Raw genomic sequence first — 19,615 nt, 5'->3', positions numbered from 1 at the left:
TGGAATCTTGTCTTTGGAGAGCATACAACTGAAAAAGCAGGATTCGTTGTCAAATGCTAAGGACTCTTGGCAGCTGGAAATATAAGATAATTCACAGATGAAAGATACAAATCCAGGGTGCGGCTAGTAAACTAGATACTTCACTGGTGCAACACACACAGCCTCAGGCTAAGGAGAGTCTAGAATCTGGCTGTCAAGGCATCAGTAATGGAAAATTACTGGGAAAGTAGCTATCAAGAATAGTGAAAGGAAACTGAAACGGGGAGGAAGGATTAAGCAATTGAGTGTGGGTGGAAAGTAGAATAATAGATGTGAAAATTCTGCCTTGCAGTTCTGGTCTCCTAGATAAAAGGGATTAGGGACAAGATACCTGCAGAAATGTAGCAGAATTTAGTGCACTGCACTTCTTGGGAAGAGGATGTTGTGGTTAACTGGCCGGCATGGGAGTTAAGGTCAATATTCATCTGAATTATTTTACTGATTTTGTGAGTGAATGTGTTAAATAGATTATTACATTTTTCCATGCCGATGAAACTCCTCCATGGGCTTGGTTTATGGAGAATTGTATTACTATTGTCAGAGACCAGGATGTGGGCAGCTGAGCCAGTGGTTAGAGCTGGAGTAGACAGCCAAGAATGGGAGCCCAGGGTCAGAGCCAGAGTTAGAAGTCAGGAATCCGAGCCAAGGGCCAGAATCGGGTTACGTGGAGTGAGGGAGGGCAGGAGCAGGGCTGGGTCCAAGGCAGAGGCAGGAGCTATCTCAGCCTTGGGCAAATGCATAGAGCAGCCACCGAAGAGCTGCTGGGCTGAAGAGCCAGTCTGTTGATTTTTCCAACCAGTCAGGCAGCCTCCTGCAGGCCAGCTGGGCTCATTGACCAGAGACTGGCTCTGCTCCATGCCCTATTCCTGTGTTAAGATAATGCAAGAGAATGGAGGTGGTTGGTTCTGGAGCTCTTGTAGCCATTCATATAGTTACATCTGCATGATAGTATTGTTGTTAAATATTTTAGCTAAAGCTTATATGTACAGAAGCTTAATATGCCTGAGGCCTGGTCTACACTACGACTTTAGGTCGAGTTTAGCAGCGTTACTTCGATTTAACCCTGGACCAGTCCACACAACGAAGCCCCCCCCCCTTTTTTTTTTTGACTTAAAGAGCTCTTTAAATCGATTTCTTTACTCCACCTCCAGCGAGGGGATTAGCGCTGAAATTGGGCTTGCCGGGTCAAATTGAGGTAGTGTGGACACTGTTAAACCTTAGTCCCAGATTTGGACCTTAGCGTCCAAAATATGGGGGTTAGCATGAAAGCCTCCAAGCTTAGTTACCAGCTTGGACCTGGTACTTGCTGCCACCACCCAAAAAATTAGAGTGTTTTGGGGCACTCTGGTCCCCCTGAAAAACCTTCCCTGGGGACCCCAAGACCCAAATCCCTTGAGTCTCACAACAAAGGGAAATAATCCTGTTTCCCTTCCCCCCTCCAGGTGCTCCTGGAGAGATACCCAGACACAAGCTCTGTGAAACTACACAGAGTGATTCCCCCTCTCCGTTCCCCAGTCCTGGGAACAAAAAGGACTTTCCTATTCCCCAGTGGGAATGCAAAATCAGGCTAGCCAATTCAACACACACAGACCTCCCCTGATTTCTTCCTCCCACCAGTTCCCTGGTGAGTACAGACTCAATTTCCCTGAAGTAAAGAAAAACTCCAACAGGTCTTAAAAGAAAGCTTTATATAAAAAAGAAAGAAAAAATACAAATGTTCTCTCTGTATTAAGATGATACAACACAGGGTCAATTGCTTAAAAGAATATTGAATAAACAGCCTTATTCAAAAAGAATACAAATCAAAGCACTCCAGCACTTATATTCATGCAAATACCAAAGAAAAGAAACCATATAACTTACTATCTGATCTCTTTGTCCTTACACTTAGAAACAGAAGACTAAAAAATAGAACTACTTCTCCAAAGCTCAGAGGAAAACAGCAGGCAGACAGACAAAAGACTCCCAGACACAATTCCCTCCACCCAAAGTTGAAAAAATCCGGTTTCCTGATTGGTTCTCTGGTCAGGTGTTTCAGGTGAAAGAGACATTAACCCTTAGCTATCTGTTTATGACAGACACAATTTGACAGTATTGGACTCCGGGAGCTATCCCAGAGTGCTCCATTGTGACCGCTCTGGACAGCGCTCTCAACTCAGATGCACTGGCCAGATAGACAGGAAAAGGCCCACAAACTTTTGAATTTAATTTCCTGTTTGGCCAGCGTGTTTGCAGAGCTCATCAGCATGATGTGCACATTGCCTGGCCCATACTTTGTGAGACATCTATGACCATGTCCCTCTTGTCACCATGTTGCCGTCGCCTCCACACCTGGTTTTGCGTGAAACAATTGTCTGTCATTGCTCTGGCGGAGGGAGGGGCCACTGACAACATGGCTTACAGGGAATTAAAATCAACAAAAGGGGTGGCTTTGCATCAAGGAGAAACACAAACTGTCACACAGAATGGCCCTCTCAAGGATTGAACTCAAAACCCTGGGTTTAGCAGGCCGTTGATTTCACAAAACAAATCAGGTCAATTTCTTGTTTTGATCCATCTATCTTTTACATCTTAGGCCGTCAGCAGACGGTGCAGTACGACTGCAAGCCATCATCATCTCCTGGGTGCTCGGTAGAAGATGATGCTGCATTATGATAGCTAGCCATCATCATCTCCTGGCTGCTCGCCAGAAGACGGTGCAGTAGGACTGCTAGCCATCATCATCTCCTGGCTGCTCGCCAGAAGATGGGAATGACCTGGCTGAGTCACTCCCATGTCTGCTCAGGCGCCCCTGACCGATCTCACCAAGGTCGGCTAAAAGAGCACCTAGGAATATGACGACGATGGCTACCAATCGTAATGCACCATCTGTTGCCAAAAGGCAATGAGCTGCTGCTCTGTAGCAATGCAGTCCCACGTCTGCCAGCACCCAGGAGACGTATGGTGATGGTGAGCTGAGTGGGCTCCATACTTGCTGTGGTATGGTGTCTGCGCAGGTAACCCAGGAAAAAAGAAGCGGAACAATTGTCTACCGTTGCTTTCACAGGGGGAGGGAGGGAGAGAGAGGGGGGCCTGACGACATGTACCCAGAACCACCTGCGACACTGTTTTTGCTCCATGAGGCACTGGGATCTCAACCCAGAATCCCAATGGGCAGCGGAGACTGCTGGAACTGTGGGATAGCTAACCACAGTGCAATGCTCCGGAAGTCGGCGCTAGCCTCGGTACTGTGGACGCAGTCCACCAACTTAATACACTTAGAGCATTTGTGTGGGGACACACACAATCGACTGTATAAAAATGATTTCTAAAAAAATGACTTCTATAAATGCGACCTAATTTTGTAGTGTAGACATACCCTTAGAAATAGCTAAGATAAAAGTGGCCATCACACAGTCTTGAGAAGGGAGGATACCTATATAAGGGCTGGTCTACACAGAAGGGGAATCGATCTAAGATACACAACTTCAGCTATGCGAAGTCGAAGTATCTTAGTTCAACTTACCCGGCCATCTTCATGGCGGCAAGTCGACCACCGCGGCTCCCCTGTCGACTCCGCTTACTCCTCCTGCCGAGGTGGAGTACAGGCATCGATTTGGGGATCGATTTATTGTGTCTAGATGAGATGCGATAAATCGATCCCCGATAGATCGATTACTACCCGCCGATTCAGCGGGTAGTGTAGATGTAGCTTAAGACTGGAAGATTAATCAGATTTAATTAGGCTTCTTTATGATCTATTTTCAGGGCCGGCTCTAGGTTTTTTGCCGCCCCAAGCAAAAAAAATTTTGGCTGCCCCCCACCCCAGCCATGGGCTCCCCCCTGCACTCCCCTGCTGCCCCAGCCCTGGGCTCACCCCCCACCTGCACCCCCTGCCAACCCAGCGCTGGGTTCCCTCCTTTCTTCCCCACCAGTGCCCTTTTGTAATTATGTAACAAATATTATTATTCCCTTATCCAACTCTTGACAGAAACAAATTGATAGTGGGTACCTGGGGAAAGACATCAGGCTGTGGTGGCATAATAGTGCCACCCCAATGAGGAATTGTTTTGTCAGCTTCAAGGAAATCTAGCCAGGAGAAGCTCCCATTAGTGCTTGCCAGTGTTGGAAAGGTATTTGAATGTGCAGGGAGTTGATGTGTGACTGAATATTGACCAGGATCTTGATTTTGCATCTTAAGGCCATGAATATGAAATTATTTCTGTATACCTCTTTATGTATTCATACGCCAGCAGTGCCTATAACCATCTTCATCACATACAGAGACAGGCCTTCCTCAGAGGATCCATTCCGTTTCTCTCTTTGCACTTAGATAACAGCTTTGCATTGTTTGTTTGCATTCTAGCAACTCGTACTTTAAATGTATTTAATCAAATGTTGGTAGTCTGAGAAAAGCAATAGCTAAGATTTATTGCTATATAAGCACCTTAATTGTTTAGTGTGTAGCAGATGGCTTCAGTTTTTGTTTATCAACAAAGAGGGTAATTGTTTAAAATTCCGATAATAAGATGCTCCAGTTTAAAATTAGTTTTTTGTTTTAATTTGCAAGGTGAATATTGTACTATTTTTATAGAACTGCAGAAATGGTCCTATCTCAGACCTTTCAGGATATGTTCCCTTTGTATTTTGGCCTGTGCTTTTCTGTTGGCCAATTTCTGCTGAAGTTCTGGTAATTGTAGGCCTGGTGTACACCTAAAATTTAGGTTGACATAGTTCCATCACTCAGGGTTAGCTATGCTGATTTAACTCCCAGTGTAGACACTTCTAGGTCGATGGAAAAATGCTTCTGTTGGCCTAGCTATCATTGCTCAGGAAGGCGATGTGCCTGCATCGAAGGTGTAGGCTGTGTATAAGGCAGCATAGCTATGCTAATGTAGTCCCTGGAGTGTAGACATGGCCCTGTTCTGACAAACAATAGGAGATTATTCCTCAACTTTAAGAATACCAGATTAGTTTTTGGTGAAAAAGAAGAGTAGCAATGGCAGGAGGAAAGCTGAATGACTCCAGATTTGTTTTACCCTCTGCTATACCAACATGCATCTCCTCCTGTGGCTAAAGTGTCAGGTGTCTCCTTGGAAGCAGCCTGTCTTCACTTCCTGCTCCTATAGTGCCCTTTAACATAGCCAGCAACAGGACCAGCCCATGCGTACGTGGCTGCATGCTCAGCCGGCAGCCTGCACGCCAAATGTCTCTTCTTCACTCTCATGGCACACAGCCCAGCCATAAGGGCACATATGGTCCAACCTCATGGCCATCCTCGCTTTGATCAGCATGTAACCTTCTCGTGAGGTAGGGAACGGCAAAGGGTACCAAAACACAAGTATCACAGCAAAACTGACTAAGAAAAATAATGCACAGAAAAGAGAGATGGCAGCAAATGTATTGGGACATGACACAAGGCAGCATGCCAAGAAGCCAGTCCATCCCAGCTGGGGTCTCTGACCAGAAACATATGAGGGAACGTCTACACTTAAAATACTGCATTGGCACAGCTGCACCAGTGCAGCTGTGTCACTATAGCACGTTAATGAAGACACTCTAAGCCGATGGGAGAGAGCTCTCCCATGGGCGTAGTTAATCTGCCTCCCTGGAGGTGGTAGCTACGTTGGCGGGAGAAGTTCTTCTGCCGACATAGCACTGTCTACATGGAGGTTAGGTTGGTATAACAACGTTGCTCAGCGGTGTGAAAAATCCACACTCAAGAGCATTGTAGTTTTACTGATCTAGGTCTGTAGTGTAGACCAGGCCTGAGAAACACTGAAGTAGGGTGTTCTCTAAATCTCAAGGTGCGTTACGTGCTTGCGGTTTTAGCCTTTATAAGCTTGGTAAAATTTGTGGAGAGCAGAGCAGTTTGCCTCTTGCGTGGGGCCATGCTGATTCTCCCTGCATATATGCTTGTATGAAATAAAGGAGCCTCAGGCTGTCTGATCCAAAATCAACCGTGTGGTCAATTTTCTACAACGATTTGGGGGCTCGTCTGGGATCCACAGATGACTTCCCCAGACCAGGACTGCGGGCAGTCTCCCACCAAACCCTGGGCCCATCTGAACGGTAAGAGACCTTTTGAAATTCTATCGTGGGTTGCTGGTGGAGGACTGACTCGTAGGCTCAGGGTTTGGGTGAGTTATAAGCTGGATCTGAACCTTTTTATCAGACACGCCAGACGCCCTTTTAGCCTTGTTGCTGTTTGGCAATGGTGGTTATTTGTCCGTTGCCCTCCCAGCAAATATGGTCATTGACAGTGACAATTTCTCCTGGCTTTAGTTTCCGAACACGCTGGAGCTGGGGGGGTTCCAGTGGCCAGAAGGCCCACTGATTTCCTAAGCCTATCCAAATATCGAGTGTTATTTCAGGGGCGCCAATTAAAAAGCAGTTTGGCATATTGGGCAGCCTTACCTCCCATACATCCCGGTGGATTACCCAATCCCACATACATCCCTCTCAAGGCCCTGGGAGGATTCGATATGTGGGAGCCCACACTCCCTTAACCGGCCCGTAGGCCTGGAAGGAGCACTGTGAGCACCAGCACTTCCACCCAGAGAATTTCCAAGTGTGCCTCCAGGGTCACAGATCAGATGGTACGCCTGAAGCATCTGTAAGGGCAGTGGGCCAAGCTTGGTGCTCAGGATCATTCCGAATGGCCATTCACTGGTCATTCAGAAACACTGAGGGTGTCATGTGCTCATTGTCCATTGCTCATAACTCTCTTCAGTGGCATGTGTTTCCTGCAGCTGCAGTCTGAGTTTTAAACAAGAGGAAGGGGGCGGGGGACTGCTGTATGCGCTGAATCGGGAAGGAACATCAAATTCATTGAGCCATCAATCATATATAATGCAAGGAGTTTATTTATATCATGATTCGCCAGGCTGCATCGCCTTATGATAAATATCCAGAATGTTCCTGTGTCGTCGTCCTCATCTTCCCCAGTAGTCGCAACAGCATCGTACTTTGCTTTGGTGCTCACACCTTCCATGTCCAGGATATTCTCAGAATAGGGTCAGTAACACCTGCTCTCAAGCCACTGGCCATTGATCTGCTGCCTTCAGGGTCCAGCTTTGTTCCTTGTTCCCAGGATGAGCAGGTGCTGCGAAAAGAGGCAAAATCAGTATTTCAGTTTTGTGGCCTTTTTTGTAGTTATCCTTCTCTAACCTCCCGGCAGTCTGTCTGATGGGGGTTACGCTTGTAGTTTTACTCCAAAAGAGCTTGGGTTTCTAGCATCTTGAAAATACCATAGTCAGTTTTCACTAGATAAGCTGAGCATAGCCCTCCTCAGCACAGGTAGCGCGGATTCCTCACATCCATTTCTTGTGTCATTTTGCATATGCTCATCGCTTTTGTCTTTTTACTTCTTATCATGGAGGTGCCTCTTCTTGGCAACTCTGGGATTAGCTCTTGCCAGATTCTGCCTTCCTCTGGTGTTGTCTCTACCCGTTGTCTCTTTCACCCTGCAGCCCCTTTCACTCCTGGAGCTGCAGCTTGCTGTCCATGGCTTGGCCCTCCGGCCAAGTCACTAAGTTCTCCCCTTCCAGTGGAATCAGACTCCTTCTGGACCAGCTGTCTGTCTGGCATCTCCAACGCACTGTGCCACTTCCCAGTGGCTGGCTGGGGAACCCAGGCCCACCCTCTACTTTGGGTTCAAGCCCAGGGACCCTAGGACATGCAGCGAAGGCCTGTATGGTCCTAGCCCTTGCTGCTGTTTCCCTGGACTGCTTCCTACATAACTGGCTCCCCTCTCTCCTTGGGTTTGCCAGCCCACTCTCCCTCCACTCAGAGAGTGACGGTGGCATCCCTCCCTGCAGCCCCCCTTTGCTACTTGCAACTCCTGGGCTTTGTACAGGTCCCACTTGTTCCTGCCCAGCTGTGCCTGCTTCAGTGGCCTCCTTGTAGCCTACATCTCTCCTTGCTGCTTAATTTGTTGATTAGGCCTGACTGGCCTAATTTACCCTCTCAGGGCCAATGTGGGGAATACACCCCATCACACTTCCCTACCACAGACGTCAGCAGCAGTGTACATGAGTGACTCCAGAAATCATTACTCATCAGGTTAATGCAGCTTCATTTCCAGCAGAGTGAATGTTGTTATTGGCATCATAGAGAACCCTAAAGTAAATAGACCATGACCACTGGGAGCAAAGGTCTATCATGCATTACACTGCATAACAGATTGAGCCAATGAGGACCGCGCCAGAGTGAAAAGCTTGCTCGTGAGTCAACAACTGCTGGTGGTATCACTTTTCAATTTGTTCCATCCATCTCCCTTACTCATTTAGCGTTTATAGAAGAAATGAGCGAGATCTAATCCTAATATTCCTTTAGGCGGTCTTGGTAGAAAATTGAATACTGCTTCCTTGGATTATGCATAGTGTTCTCCCTCTCCACCTCTTACAAAGTATGTTCCTATCTTTCTCGTTCATACTTCAGATTGCAAGGACAAGTAAACTGAACCCATGTGGATTATTTTCTCTTTTGAATCTTGTTTGCTGCATTCTCTAACTCAGCCCTCCACAGGTGGCAGAGGTTCAGCAGTATTTAGCCTGTCCCCCAGATGGTGAAATGTGGTATTTCATCCAGTTTGTCTGCAAAGGTTCACTGTGGCCCTTCCCCTTTCATTCATTTTCTCCACTTCTGCAGGATAGAACAGTTGCTGCACATGGTGGCTTTTCTTGGCTCGAAGCCTTTCGTGAGCTTTCCTTATGCTGAACATTCTTTGAGTCTCCCAGTTGGCGCTGCCATTCAGGTGACTCAGCCTACTCATTGATACGTGCTGCTTTCTTTGTCACGTTTCCCAGGGTCTGCTTCTGCTTGTCTGCTTCCTGCTGTGTGTGCTCACTTAGTGCTTGATGATGTTGTTCTCAGATTAAGCTACACATGCCTTTCCATGGACTGTAATGTTTCATCTCAAAGCCGTGATTTCCGTATTCACTGGCACGTAAGCATGAGTGAATTCAGTCTCCCCCCAAGTTCTGTGGTATTTCTTTCTTTCACTGCAGCAGTGGGTTCATTTGGCTTTTTCTTTCTTTCATGCTGCGTAGATTATAAATAAATTGCTAACATGTTTCTTGTATGCAGTTGAGGGGACAGTTTGATCACTGAAGGCAGCAACTACTGATCTGATCTGATATCAGCGCCTGGCAGAGAGAGTGCCAGGGTTTTCAGCCCTTGTTTTGAATCCTGTTTAGCTGAGCTAGAGGGGCCCAAGTGTGCTGTTTCCTGGAGGTCCATTGATATACAGAGATTACGAAAATATACTGATTCCCAGAACAAAAATCAAATATTGAATCGTTAAGGACTTCCTTTGTTCATTCCCCATCCATCTCTCTCTCCTTTGTGGGCTGGTCAACATCCTCCTCTTCCACTTCCTTTAATCAGCAGTTCATCATGTTTTGGCTCCATGTCAGTGTCTGCAGCTGGATTTTGTAGAGCTATTCAGTTCCATCATTCTTGTCTTCTGTGCCTGGTGCATGGATTGAATGAATTGACGTAGAAGTCTATTGACTATACTGGATCCCAGTAGAGGTGCAAATGTAACCCATACACCTTTCTGGGTGTGGTGTTCTGTCCCATCTAGTGGCATGGAGACCACTTAAAGAGAGAGCAATCAATGAGTCTGCCCTACAGCCAGGTGGCTTTTAGCTCATTCATAGAGGCTCATGCATTAAACTCCAGAGGTTCCAGGTTTGATGCTGACGACCGGGATCTGTCGGCATTACAAGTGGGGGCTCATCCAGGATTTCAACTGCGAAGTCTCTGCAGCTCGGGATGTGTTTCTCAGCGAGGGGAAGGAAGTATGTAACCCACACACCTTCTGGGTGTGGGGTTCTGTCCCAGCTAGTGGCATGGAGACCCCTTAGAGAGAGTTCAATGAGTCTGCTGTACACCCTTAGCTAACAGCCAGTTGGCTTTTAGCGCATGCAGTAGAGGCTCATCCACTAAGCCTCAGAGGCCCCAGGTTTGATCCTGCCCGCTGATGACCGGGCTCTGTCAGCATTATGCAAAGATATCTGTAAATGGAATAAATATTGCTCCTGTCCCGTCTATTTCACAAGGACACATGTATCACTTTGTAGTGGCACAAATTACTGTAAAATGCTAATTATATCAACTTTTTGCCTTTCCTTCAAGGTTTGGTCAAGTGCTGTCTTTCTGGCCTGTAACTGATTATTTCTTAACAGCATGAGAACCATCTTGAGTTGTGGGGGCTTCATCTCTCATCTGAACGTCTCCCAAACTTTTCCTAATGCTTGGGCTTCATGAGGAAAGGATGGTGCAGCATTTCATATGCCCTTCTGAATATCCTGTCGGTTTTACATCCCTTGGCCCTTCATGAATACATCAAGGGCACAGATGCATTCCAGGAGGTATAGCAAGCACATCCTGGTTAGGAATAGATTGTGTTAATCCATTTTTATCCTGTTTCCTGCCAGTGGCCCGCCTGCTAGACTTTCTCATTCCAAAGATCTGTAGTGTTTTGTGCGTAGTTGCTCTTTCCCCTCTCTGCTTTTGTATATCTTTATCTTACTATCTGTGTACTGTACCTTATACGAGATAGGATATTATAAATGGCACATTTTTACAGGCTTGAATCTTAATACGATGTGGTGTTACCAAATGTCAAACAGAAAGATTTGTGAACAAATGAAAAAGGTAACTTAGGCCTGGTTTACACTGAGGGGGGATTGACCTAAGATACGCAATTTCAGCTATGAGAAGAGTGTAGCTGAAGTCGACGTATCTTAGGTTGACTTACCTCGTGTCCTCACAGCACAGGGTTGACAGCTGCCACTCCCCCATTGACTCCGCTTCCACCTCTCGCTGTGGTGGAGTACAGGAGTCGACAGCAGAGTGATCGGGGATCGATTTATCTTGTCTACACTAGACGTGATAAATCGATCTCTGATAGATCAATCACTACCCGCCAATCTGGTGGCTAGTGTAGACGTACCCTTTGAGTTGCAGCACTTCCATCTCTTACAATCAAAGCCTGTTGTTAGAACCCAGTGACAAAAAGAAAAATGCCTCCATTAGCTTCTTGGCAATAATCTTAAACTTTATTCATTTCTCCTAGATTACAGGGAAAAGAAATCTGGGTTCATTTTACCCACCAATCACTTCAGGTTGGCCCAAATTGAACTAGAAATTTACACATGCTGAGACCCAAATGGAGTTTATTGTGGTGGGAGAGCTGTAGACACCGCACAACTCTGAGCAAGGTGGATGAGGTCGGTGGTGAAGTCACATGCAGAGGGGTACCACCTCAGCCACCCACTCATTCCTCCTCAATCAGGAGAGATTAAGAAATGTAAAAATCCAGCACTTACTGTTTCAGAGTCATTACCACAGCAAACAGGAGGCACCGTAATAATCTGTTTAGGGGAAAGGAGCCAACTTCACAAAGACATAATGGAAATTTCCCTGGGAAATACAGCATTGTAGTAGGTTTTGAAGGTGTCTTTTAACCCACTCTGACTGCTAGGATCCAAAACCTAAAGCTGTTAAAACTTAAACCAAGATGGGGTTTTATAGTATGCTATGGCAGATAATGGCCTCTCTTAATGTCTTCCAGTATGTTTGCCTAAATCTCCAGGAAAGGATGGAAATGAAAATGGGACTTTGAGCTCTGTCCAACTCAGAAATCACTCTTCAGCAAATGTCAGCACACAGCATGTGCACTACTCATGCCCTCAAAATAGGGCCACAGTGGGGGCTGAGCCCTGCATAGGCTTCTACGCAATGTAAATCATGGGTTATGTAGGAATCACTAGCTCCCCATTAGTGACAATCTCTCACTTTTTTCAAGTGATGAGGCACTTCATTGCATTCGTCTTCTATCCAGAGTCTAAGACACACTTTCACACGAGGAATTGCTGTCTAATAATGTCATAGATTCGTAGATTCCAAGACCTGAAAGGACCATTGTGTTCATCTAGTCTGACCTTCTCTATATCACAGGCCATTTGAGAATCCACCACAACGTTTGGTAAATTGTTCCAGTGGTTAATTACTTTCAACTTTAAAAAGTTACGCCTTATTTCCAGTCCGAACATTTCTAACTTTAACTTCTAGTCATTGGCTCATGTTACCCCTTTTTCTGCCAGATTAGAATAGGGCCAGAACGACAAAGATCTTTTTTCACAGCTCTTTCACTGACTTTTAGAGTGATCTTGGACAATCACTTGTGTCTCAGTTTACCCATCTGTAAAATGTGTGTAATGTATTGTGTAAATTGTGAGGCTTAATTTATGTCTATGGAAGTGTTTGAAGTTCCTCAGATTAAAGTGTGTGTGGAGGGAAAGTAACTATTTTCTATCATCTTTAAATTATGTAGATGTGATTTTTCTAGGCACTTTGGGTTCTGTTCCATGAAGTTTTAGCCATTTATTTTTTTGAACTTCCATCACAAATACTCACTTCTCCATGTCAAGCTATTCCCGCTGACAGGACTAGGAGGAGGTGGATGCTTATTTGATGAGACTCACTGCGTTACGAGAAGTATCAAATCCCATCTTTACCTGTTGGACCACAGTGGGTGAAATCGCCCTCCAGCCTAATTACTGTTAGTGGAAGAATCTCACAGATAGTACCTAATAAGGCATTTGGCCTGTGAGAGGGAGTGTGGCTTTGGGGATCTGCTTACATTACTGCTGAGGTGCAGGCTTCTTAACATGTGAAGGAAGAAAGAGCAGGGGCTATCATTTGATCTCCTCTCTCCCCAAAAAGACAGCTACTTTATTTATAAGGTAGCTGTGAGAATGCATTACACAACTTAAATGATAATCCCTCTAAGAACCGATCTTGCGCTGCTTGTTAGCCCTCTTATGGCTCTTTGGATCTCAGCCACTCTAATCTCCGGATCCAGAAATGGTGTGATTGTTCCAAGTACTTTGGAAATGCCCTGCATCCTCAGGGTTAACTATTCTCTTGAGGGTAGGTGTTATTTATACTCCTCATAAAAATCCTTCCATTTTAGATGAAGTGAGGTGCTCCTCTTAATTACTGATTTCTGGGATGTTTCTTTTGATTTCTCCTTTTGTACCTGTCAGCTGAACAGACTCCTGTGGGCCTGGTCTGCAGCCCTGACTCATCCAAGTAGGCTCTCATGGAGTTGACTTGAATGTAGCTGAGGTTCGCAGGATCTAGCTCAGTGTTTGTCCCAGTGAGAGGAAACCGAAACATAGTTTTGGTTAAATATTAAAGATGGCTAATGTCTGATATTCTCTGTCCTTGGAAATCCTAGTAAGAATATATTTTTCCAGGATTTTTATAAATTATACATCAGAGGTAACCCCTAGCCCCCAGTGTGGTTTGATGCCCAGCTATGATGACTCTTGTTCTTGTGCAGTAGGTTAAATGGCTTAGCCTAATTAGGGCACTAGGAAAGAATTTCATATCTTTCTAGGTTCTGTTTCTTTATCTTAGCGCTTTATGGTGCCTCTTATCACTGTAGAATCTAAGCATACTCCCTTTAGAATCAATAGCAATAGCAAATTCCCAAGTGGATTTCATTCCCCTTTTGGCACTTCTCCCTTTTTGAGGTCAACGTTCTGCTAACAACATCAGGGTGGGGTGGAGGTTAAATTTTATTAATTCGACCCTTTTTATTGGTAAGGGTTTAGAGAAAGAGGGGCTATCAGTGTTGTCACTATTAAGATAAAATGGCTTTTTTATATATGAAGATTTTGCAACATTCTCTAAAGATAATCAGACTAAAGATTTGCTTCATCTTCTCTACAGGTTTGTTCTGTAGCCAGATCCCCTCATCAGAGAATGCTTTCTCCCCAGCTCTCCTGTGCTTTGTCTTGGGTTTTATGATCTGCATTAGCCCAAAGGAGGGCAGCTATCATAGTGGTTGACAGATCAGCATTCAGTCTTTGATGTAGCTGGGACATGACCCATTTGTGACATTTCCCTGTGGTGTTATCTGGACCGGTGATCTGCTAGGTCACTCCAATCCTAGACTCTGGGAGCCAGCCTTACCCTGCTCTGTGAGAACCCCCACTCCTGAGCTGTTCATGCACAGCCTCTGGCATGTGAGCTGCTCCTTGGATTGTGCAACCGAATAACACTAGCCAGTATCTCCTGTCCCAAACACAACCCTAGGAACCTCTGTCTTGCAGTGTCCAGTTATGCCTGCTGGATGCTGCAAGCTTATATGAGTTTGTCAATTTAACAAAGAAATTGATATGTACCAGGCTTGTTATCCCAAGGGGAGTCTCTGACATGCTTCAAACGAAACACACTGCTTCAGGTAGAATAAACAAACAGATTTATTAACTACAAAAGACAGATTTTAAGTGATTCTAAGTCAAAGCATAACAAGTTAGATTTGGTCAAATGAAATAAAAGCAAAATGAATTCCAAGCTGATCTTAACACTTTCAATGTCCTTACAAACTTAGATGCTTCTCGCCACAGGCTGGCTGGCTGCTCTTCAGCCAGGTTCTCCCCTTTGATCCGCACTTCAGTCACTTGGTGGTGGTGTCTGTAGAGGGAGGTGGAAGAGAGAGGAAGAACCTGGCAAACGTCTCTGCCTTTTATCATGTTATTTCTTCCCTCTTGGCTTTGCCGCCCCCCCTTTCGGAGTCAGGTGAGCATCACCTCATCATAGTCCCAGACTGACCAAGGAAAAGGGGGTGACTCACTCCAGAGTCCAACAGATTCTTTTGTTGCTGCCTAGGCCATTGTTCCTGTGAGGCTGGGCTGGGTTTGTCCCATATATGCCCTGATGAGGTGTGAACTGCCCCTCTGCTCCTGGCGAGTTTTTGCCTGGGCTTGTTATAAGCCATGAGGACACATTTTCAGCCTCATAAGTATACACATGAAATTACAACCTATAACATCACCATGACAACCATGCTCAGTGCATCATGAGCCTTCCGAAGACACCCAACATGACAGACTCTGCACTGGATACCACACAACCATTTTACAAGGATGAACATGGGGCTGCTGAGTGTTCCCCCGAGGTACAGAACGTTATACCGTTAAATTAACGGTTCTTATACCATGCCCATCACCGTAGTGTCTGAGCCTTCTCTCCAGCATTGGTTTGGGATCATCTGTTAACGAAGATAGGTGTGTTTTCCGGTGATTTCAAGGGGATTTGTAAGTTTGGGTGAGCATCAGTCCTTCCTGCCTGCTGTGTTTCTAAGTCCATAACTTTTTCTAGTGCTGTTAATTTTTTCCTTGTGGTCCAAAGAAAACATTGCAAAGCAGATAGTCATATTTCTGTCTTTGAATTAAACTATCTATTTGCAACTCTTTTTTTCCCAGTAACTCGTCATAACCACCTAAAGGATTTCATGTTGGTGGTGTCCATTGTCATTGGAGTGGGTGGCTGCTGGTTTGCCTACATCCAGAACCGCTACTCAAAGGAGCACGTGAAGAGGATGATGAAAGACCTAGAAGGGCTTCATAGAGCTGAGCAGAGTCTACATGACCTTCAAGAAAGGTGGGTCCTACTTAAGCTTTGTCTGGAGGTGGGTGGTTAAGTCTCCACTGTTAGTTTGGATTGAGCTAGTAGCAGTCAACCTCTTATTCTGTAAGGGTGTCAGCCATAAGTACCTGACTGCTTAGGTCATCACAGCAAACCTATTACCCAGTTGGCATTACTGATGTGGCTTCACAATCTTTGAATGCATTTGGTCAGCTAGTTAAGAAATTTGAACATAACCCCACCCTTGCCACTCCCTGCACAATGTGCACTGGTTAGATGTACTTAGGATGTGCCCCATCAAGACGAGAATAGTTAAAACTAGCCTCATATGCTATTATAAAGCCTGCTGCTGTCATGTAAAATCACTATGCTGAATTGGCAGCATGAGGCACAAGTATCTCATGTATTTTGAGTGGACTTTAGCAGCACAGATAGTAGTTAAGGCTGAATGCTGATTTCCACCTTAATTCCCTTTTATTGGTTGGTCAAGTTTTTCTCAAATTTCGGTTGGGCTGTAATTTTTAGAAAGAGAATGAATTTTGTAGGACCATTTTCACCAAATCAGTTGTGCTGTCTTTGAGACGGTTAAATATGAAGGGCCTCTCCCCCCCACCGCCCCCCCAAATCCATCATATTCTAACTAGAACTTTCGTACTTTGATGATTAACACCTGCAAGCACTCTGATTCTTACCTAACATGACGTGGATGCCCCTGCTGTAGTTGACAGGGGCTTGACACCCTTGTGTTTGAGCCTATTGTCTTACTTTAAATGGGAACTTGCTCCTGATGCGTCATACTTTCCTGTTCTGCAGCAGTGAAGCCGATCAGCAATTGTTCCTTTGTGTCATTCCAAATTATATTGAAAGAAACCAGAATTCTTTTGCTTTCCTTTTAAAATCACAAAATAGACCTGTTCCTAGAGGAAGAAAGGGCCTTTCAAAAAGAATGTTAAGTAATCTGGCTCCTTCAGAATCCATCATCTGAACTGACTCAGGTTGCATCTTCATATTAGCCGAGAGAGGGTGAAACACATCAATATTCTGGAAATGGTTCAGGAGAGGAATTTAGCCAAATTTCCTCATGGATTCTTCCTCTGAAGAATCTGGAGGAGCCACTGCTTCCCAGGCACTACAGGGATATCCAGATCTCATGAGTTGTTTACTAGGAAGCACAAAAAAAAGTTAGAAAATTCAATACTGGAACATTAAACGTAAGCAGCTGAACTGTCTCTTGTTCATCATAAATATGTTTCATTTCTTCTTTGACAAAATACTGTGGGCTGAAGAATGCAACTTTTACTCACACAAGTAATGGCATTGACCTCGATGTGGCTACTTACATGTGTAACGGCTGCTACAGGTCCTATTTATGGACAAAGGGCTACTACTGACAATCTCATTTTCTTTTTTAAAAAAGGTTCATTTTTTGCTGAAATCACCATTTTTAACAGAGCCTGGTAGATTTTGGCTCTAATTTTTTGTACTTGTCTCTTGAATATGATTTTCAAAGATAAAGAGTCCAGTTTGGTTGCCATAGAAGTCGATGGCTAAACTCCCAATGACTTCAGTGGGAGCAGACTTGTACTCCAATTGTGTGTGTGCGCTAGCTAGCGTGAAAAGTTGCCTGTATGTGTGCCAGCGTCTCAAGAATGTAAACTTGCCATGAAGATTTTTACAAACACATTCAGCCGTATACACACTCAGTACTGGAGCCCCGTTCCTCACCTATCCTGTCCGAACAGCTGGTAGGGAGTAGCCCTGCTCATGGATGTTGTGTTTGTGAGAACTTTCTTCTGTTAAGTAGCTCTGTGTGATGACATTAGTTGGCATTCACCTAAAAGGAAAGATGTGTGTCAAGATGATGGTGCTAAACTCCCTGCCTTCCCTTCTCCGTGACACACACACATGATCTGCTTTGTTCCTGACATGAAGAGAGGGAAAAACTACATTTACTGTATGTCTTTGAGGCAGCCAGTTCTGAGCAGCAAATCATTTCAGAGTTGTGTATAATTTTACCATTGCCAGATTGGCAATTCCCCGAAGAAAAAGGATTTGCTAAAGTGAGAAACCATTAGGATTTCCTAGTTGAAGTCTGACTGCCCATTGAGATAATTACTTTAGAGAGCGTCCGAATTTTACTCTGTACCTTTAAGTGTATGCTTTTAGGTATGACCCGGAGGTAACTGCTGAGTTTATGCTGGGGATTCAAGAGTAAGTTACCCTGTAGGCATTGGGCCTAAATACTAACACTGCTGCAAACATGCAGTGTAAGACATGACCTTGGGATCTGCCATTGAAGATAGGACAATATAAACAATCAGATGTGTCGGTGAACATTAGCTAATGTTACCTAAAGCCAAACAGGAAGAAACCTAAAACCGCACATGCCAGGCATGGCTAAAAGCTCCTCCTGACAGGTCTGCAGAGCATTAGGGTAGGAAAGATTGTCTGTGGATAGAGCACTGACCTGGAAGGAAGGAGGGGAGTGATCATTTCCTGGCTCAGCCACAGACTCCCTGGTGACCTTGTGCAAACTGACTTGCCCAGGGTAGACTTCTGTAAAAAGGGAATAACACTCCCCTACCCCACATGCTGCTGAGAGGATACATTGATTAGTCTGTGAGGTGCTCAGGTGCTACAGTGATAGAGAATGCTATGTACAAGGCATCTTTCAGTGGTCCAAATGGCAGTCCTTCCGTGGTTCTCTTTGAAAAATTGTGAATAATCTGGGTTCCAGACAAACAATGGGAGTCACACTGAAACAGGTGTCTGTCCCAGGTGCTGAGTACATAGTACCTTTTCCACGGCCTGTCAAATGGCTACTCCGTTGCCTCGCTTAGAAATTTGTGAGGGGCGTTGAGATACCTAGAGCAGGAAAGGTTGATCCAGCTGTCATAGTATAATTCCCAAATCTGAACCTTAGCGTCCAAAATATGGGTGCTAGCATGAATTCCCCTAAGCTTAATTACCAGCTTAGAGCCTGTGGTGCTGCCACCAATCAGGACTTAGGTAGAGCACCTGATAGACTCTGGTCTCCCCAAACCCTTCCCTGGGGACCCCCAAGACCCAGATTCCCTGAGTCTCACAACAAAGGGGAATAAACCATTTCCCTTCCCCTCTCTTTTCTTCCTCCCAGCTCTTTCCCGCCCTGGGTACACTAGGAGACCACCGTGATTCAACTCCTTGAATCACCCCTTCCCCCTCCCTTCTTCCCCGGAGAGAGATACAGAGATAAACGCAGAGAGCAGGTTTTTCTTCCCTCCTCCCTTTCCTTTCTCCCACCAATTCCCTGGTGAGTGCAGACTCCCTTCCTGGAGTTTTACAAAAGATAACCAAAAAATCAATTAGATTCTAAAAAAGAGGAAAACTTTAATAAAAGGAAAAAAACCATAAAACTTGTCTCTGTAATCAAGATGGTAAATATACAGGGTTTTTATAGCTTATAGACAATAGAAAGAAGCTTTCTCCAGCAGAAACACAATTTAAGCTACTTCCAGCAAGTACACATCTGCAAATAAGAAAAACAAATTAAAAGACTATAACCGCCTTTTTACTTACTAACTATTCTGAATAGATAAGAGACTGTAGCAGGGAGATTGGCAGAAACCTGGTTGCACCTCTAGTCCCGTCCAGGACCCAGAGAGAACAAACCACAAACCCCAAACCCCCAAACAAAGGCTTCCCTCCACCCAGATTTGAAAGTATCTTGTTTCCTGATTGGTCAGGTGTTTGGGTCCCTGTTTGTTAACTCTTTAGAGGTAAAAGAGACATTAACCGTTAACTATCTGTTTATGACACCAGCAAGCCAAATTCTGTTCTAATCTAGAACATTTACAGGATATCCCTCAATGGAGACTGTTCCCAGGAAGTCTTCCAAATTCCTTGCACTTCCATCAGTGTAAATTCAGAATAACTCCCCTGAACTCGGTGGACTCCACCAGTCTAAAACTATGTGTGTGGGAATCCAGTCACAGTGATGGAGAACATGCAGGGGAAAGTTTTTTGTTGTCTCTGGTGAGCAACAGAGGAACTGATGGACTGTCATTTTCATGAAACATGAATAATTAAATGGTGGGGAACAGAAGAAGTCTGACTAGTGCATTCAAGAGAAATCTTAAGGATCTTAAGGATTAATCCTACTCCC

General features: G+C 44.9%; 1 protein-coding gene across 6 annotated transcripts in view; it reads left to right on the top strand.

Annotated features, from left to right (window-relative positions):
• The window catches only part of STIM1 (stromal interaction molecule 1), a 191,050-nt gene that overhangs the window by 141,252 nt on the left and 30,183 nt on the right, over window positions 1–19,615 (top strand). For all 6 annotated transcript variants that reach the window (XM_030555814.1, XM_030555806.1, XM_030555824.1 and 3 more), the window contains one exon: window positions 15,309–15,486. In XM_030555814.1, coding sequence (XP_030411674.1) covers window positions 15,309–15,486 — 178 coding nt within the window. The remainder of the gene's footprint in view (window positions 1–15,308; window positions 15,487–19,615) is intronic.

The sequence above is a fragment of the Gopherus evgoodei genome, chromosome 1 (genome assembly GCF_007399415.2).
Source record: "Gopherus evgoodei ecotype Sinaloan lineage chromosome 1, rGopEvg1_v1.p, whole genome shotgun sequence".
In the NCBI taxonomy this organism is placed as follows: domain Eukaryota; kingdom Metazoa; phylum Chordata; order Testudines; family Testudinidae; genus Gopherus; species Gopherus evgoodei.
This window is presented reverse-complemented; position numbering and strand designations above follow the sequence as displayed.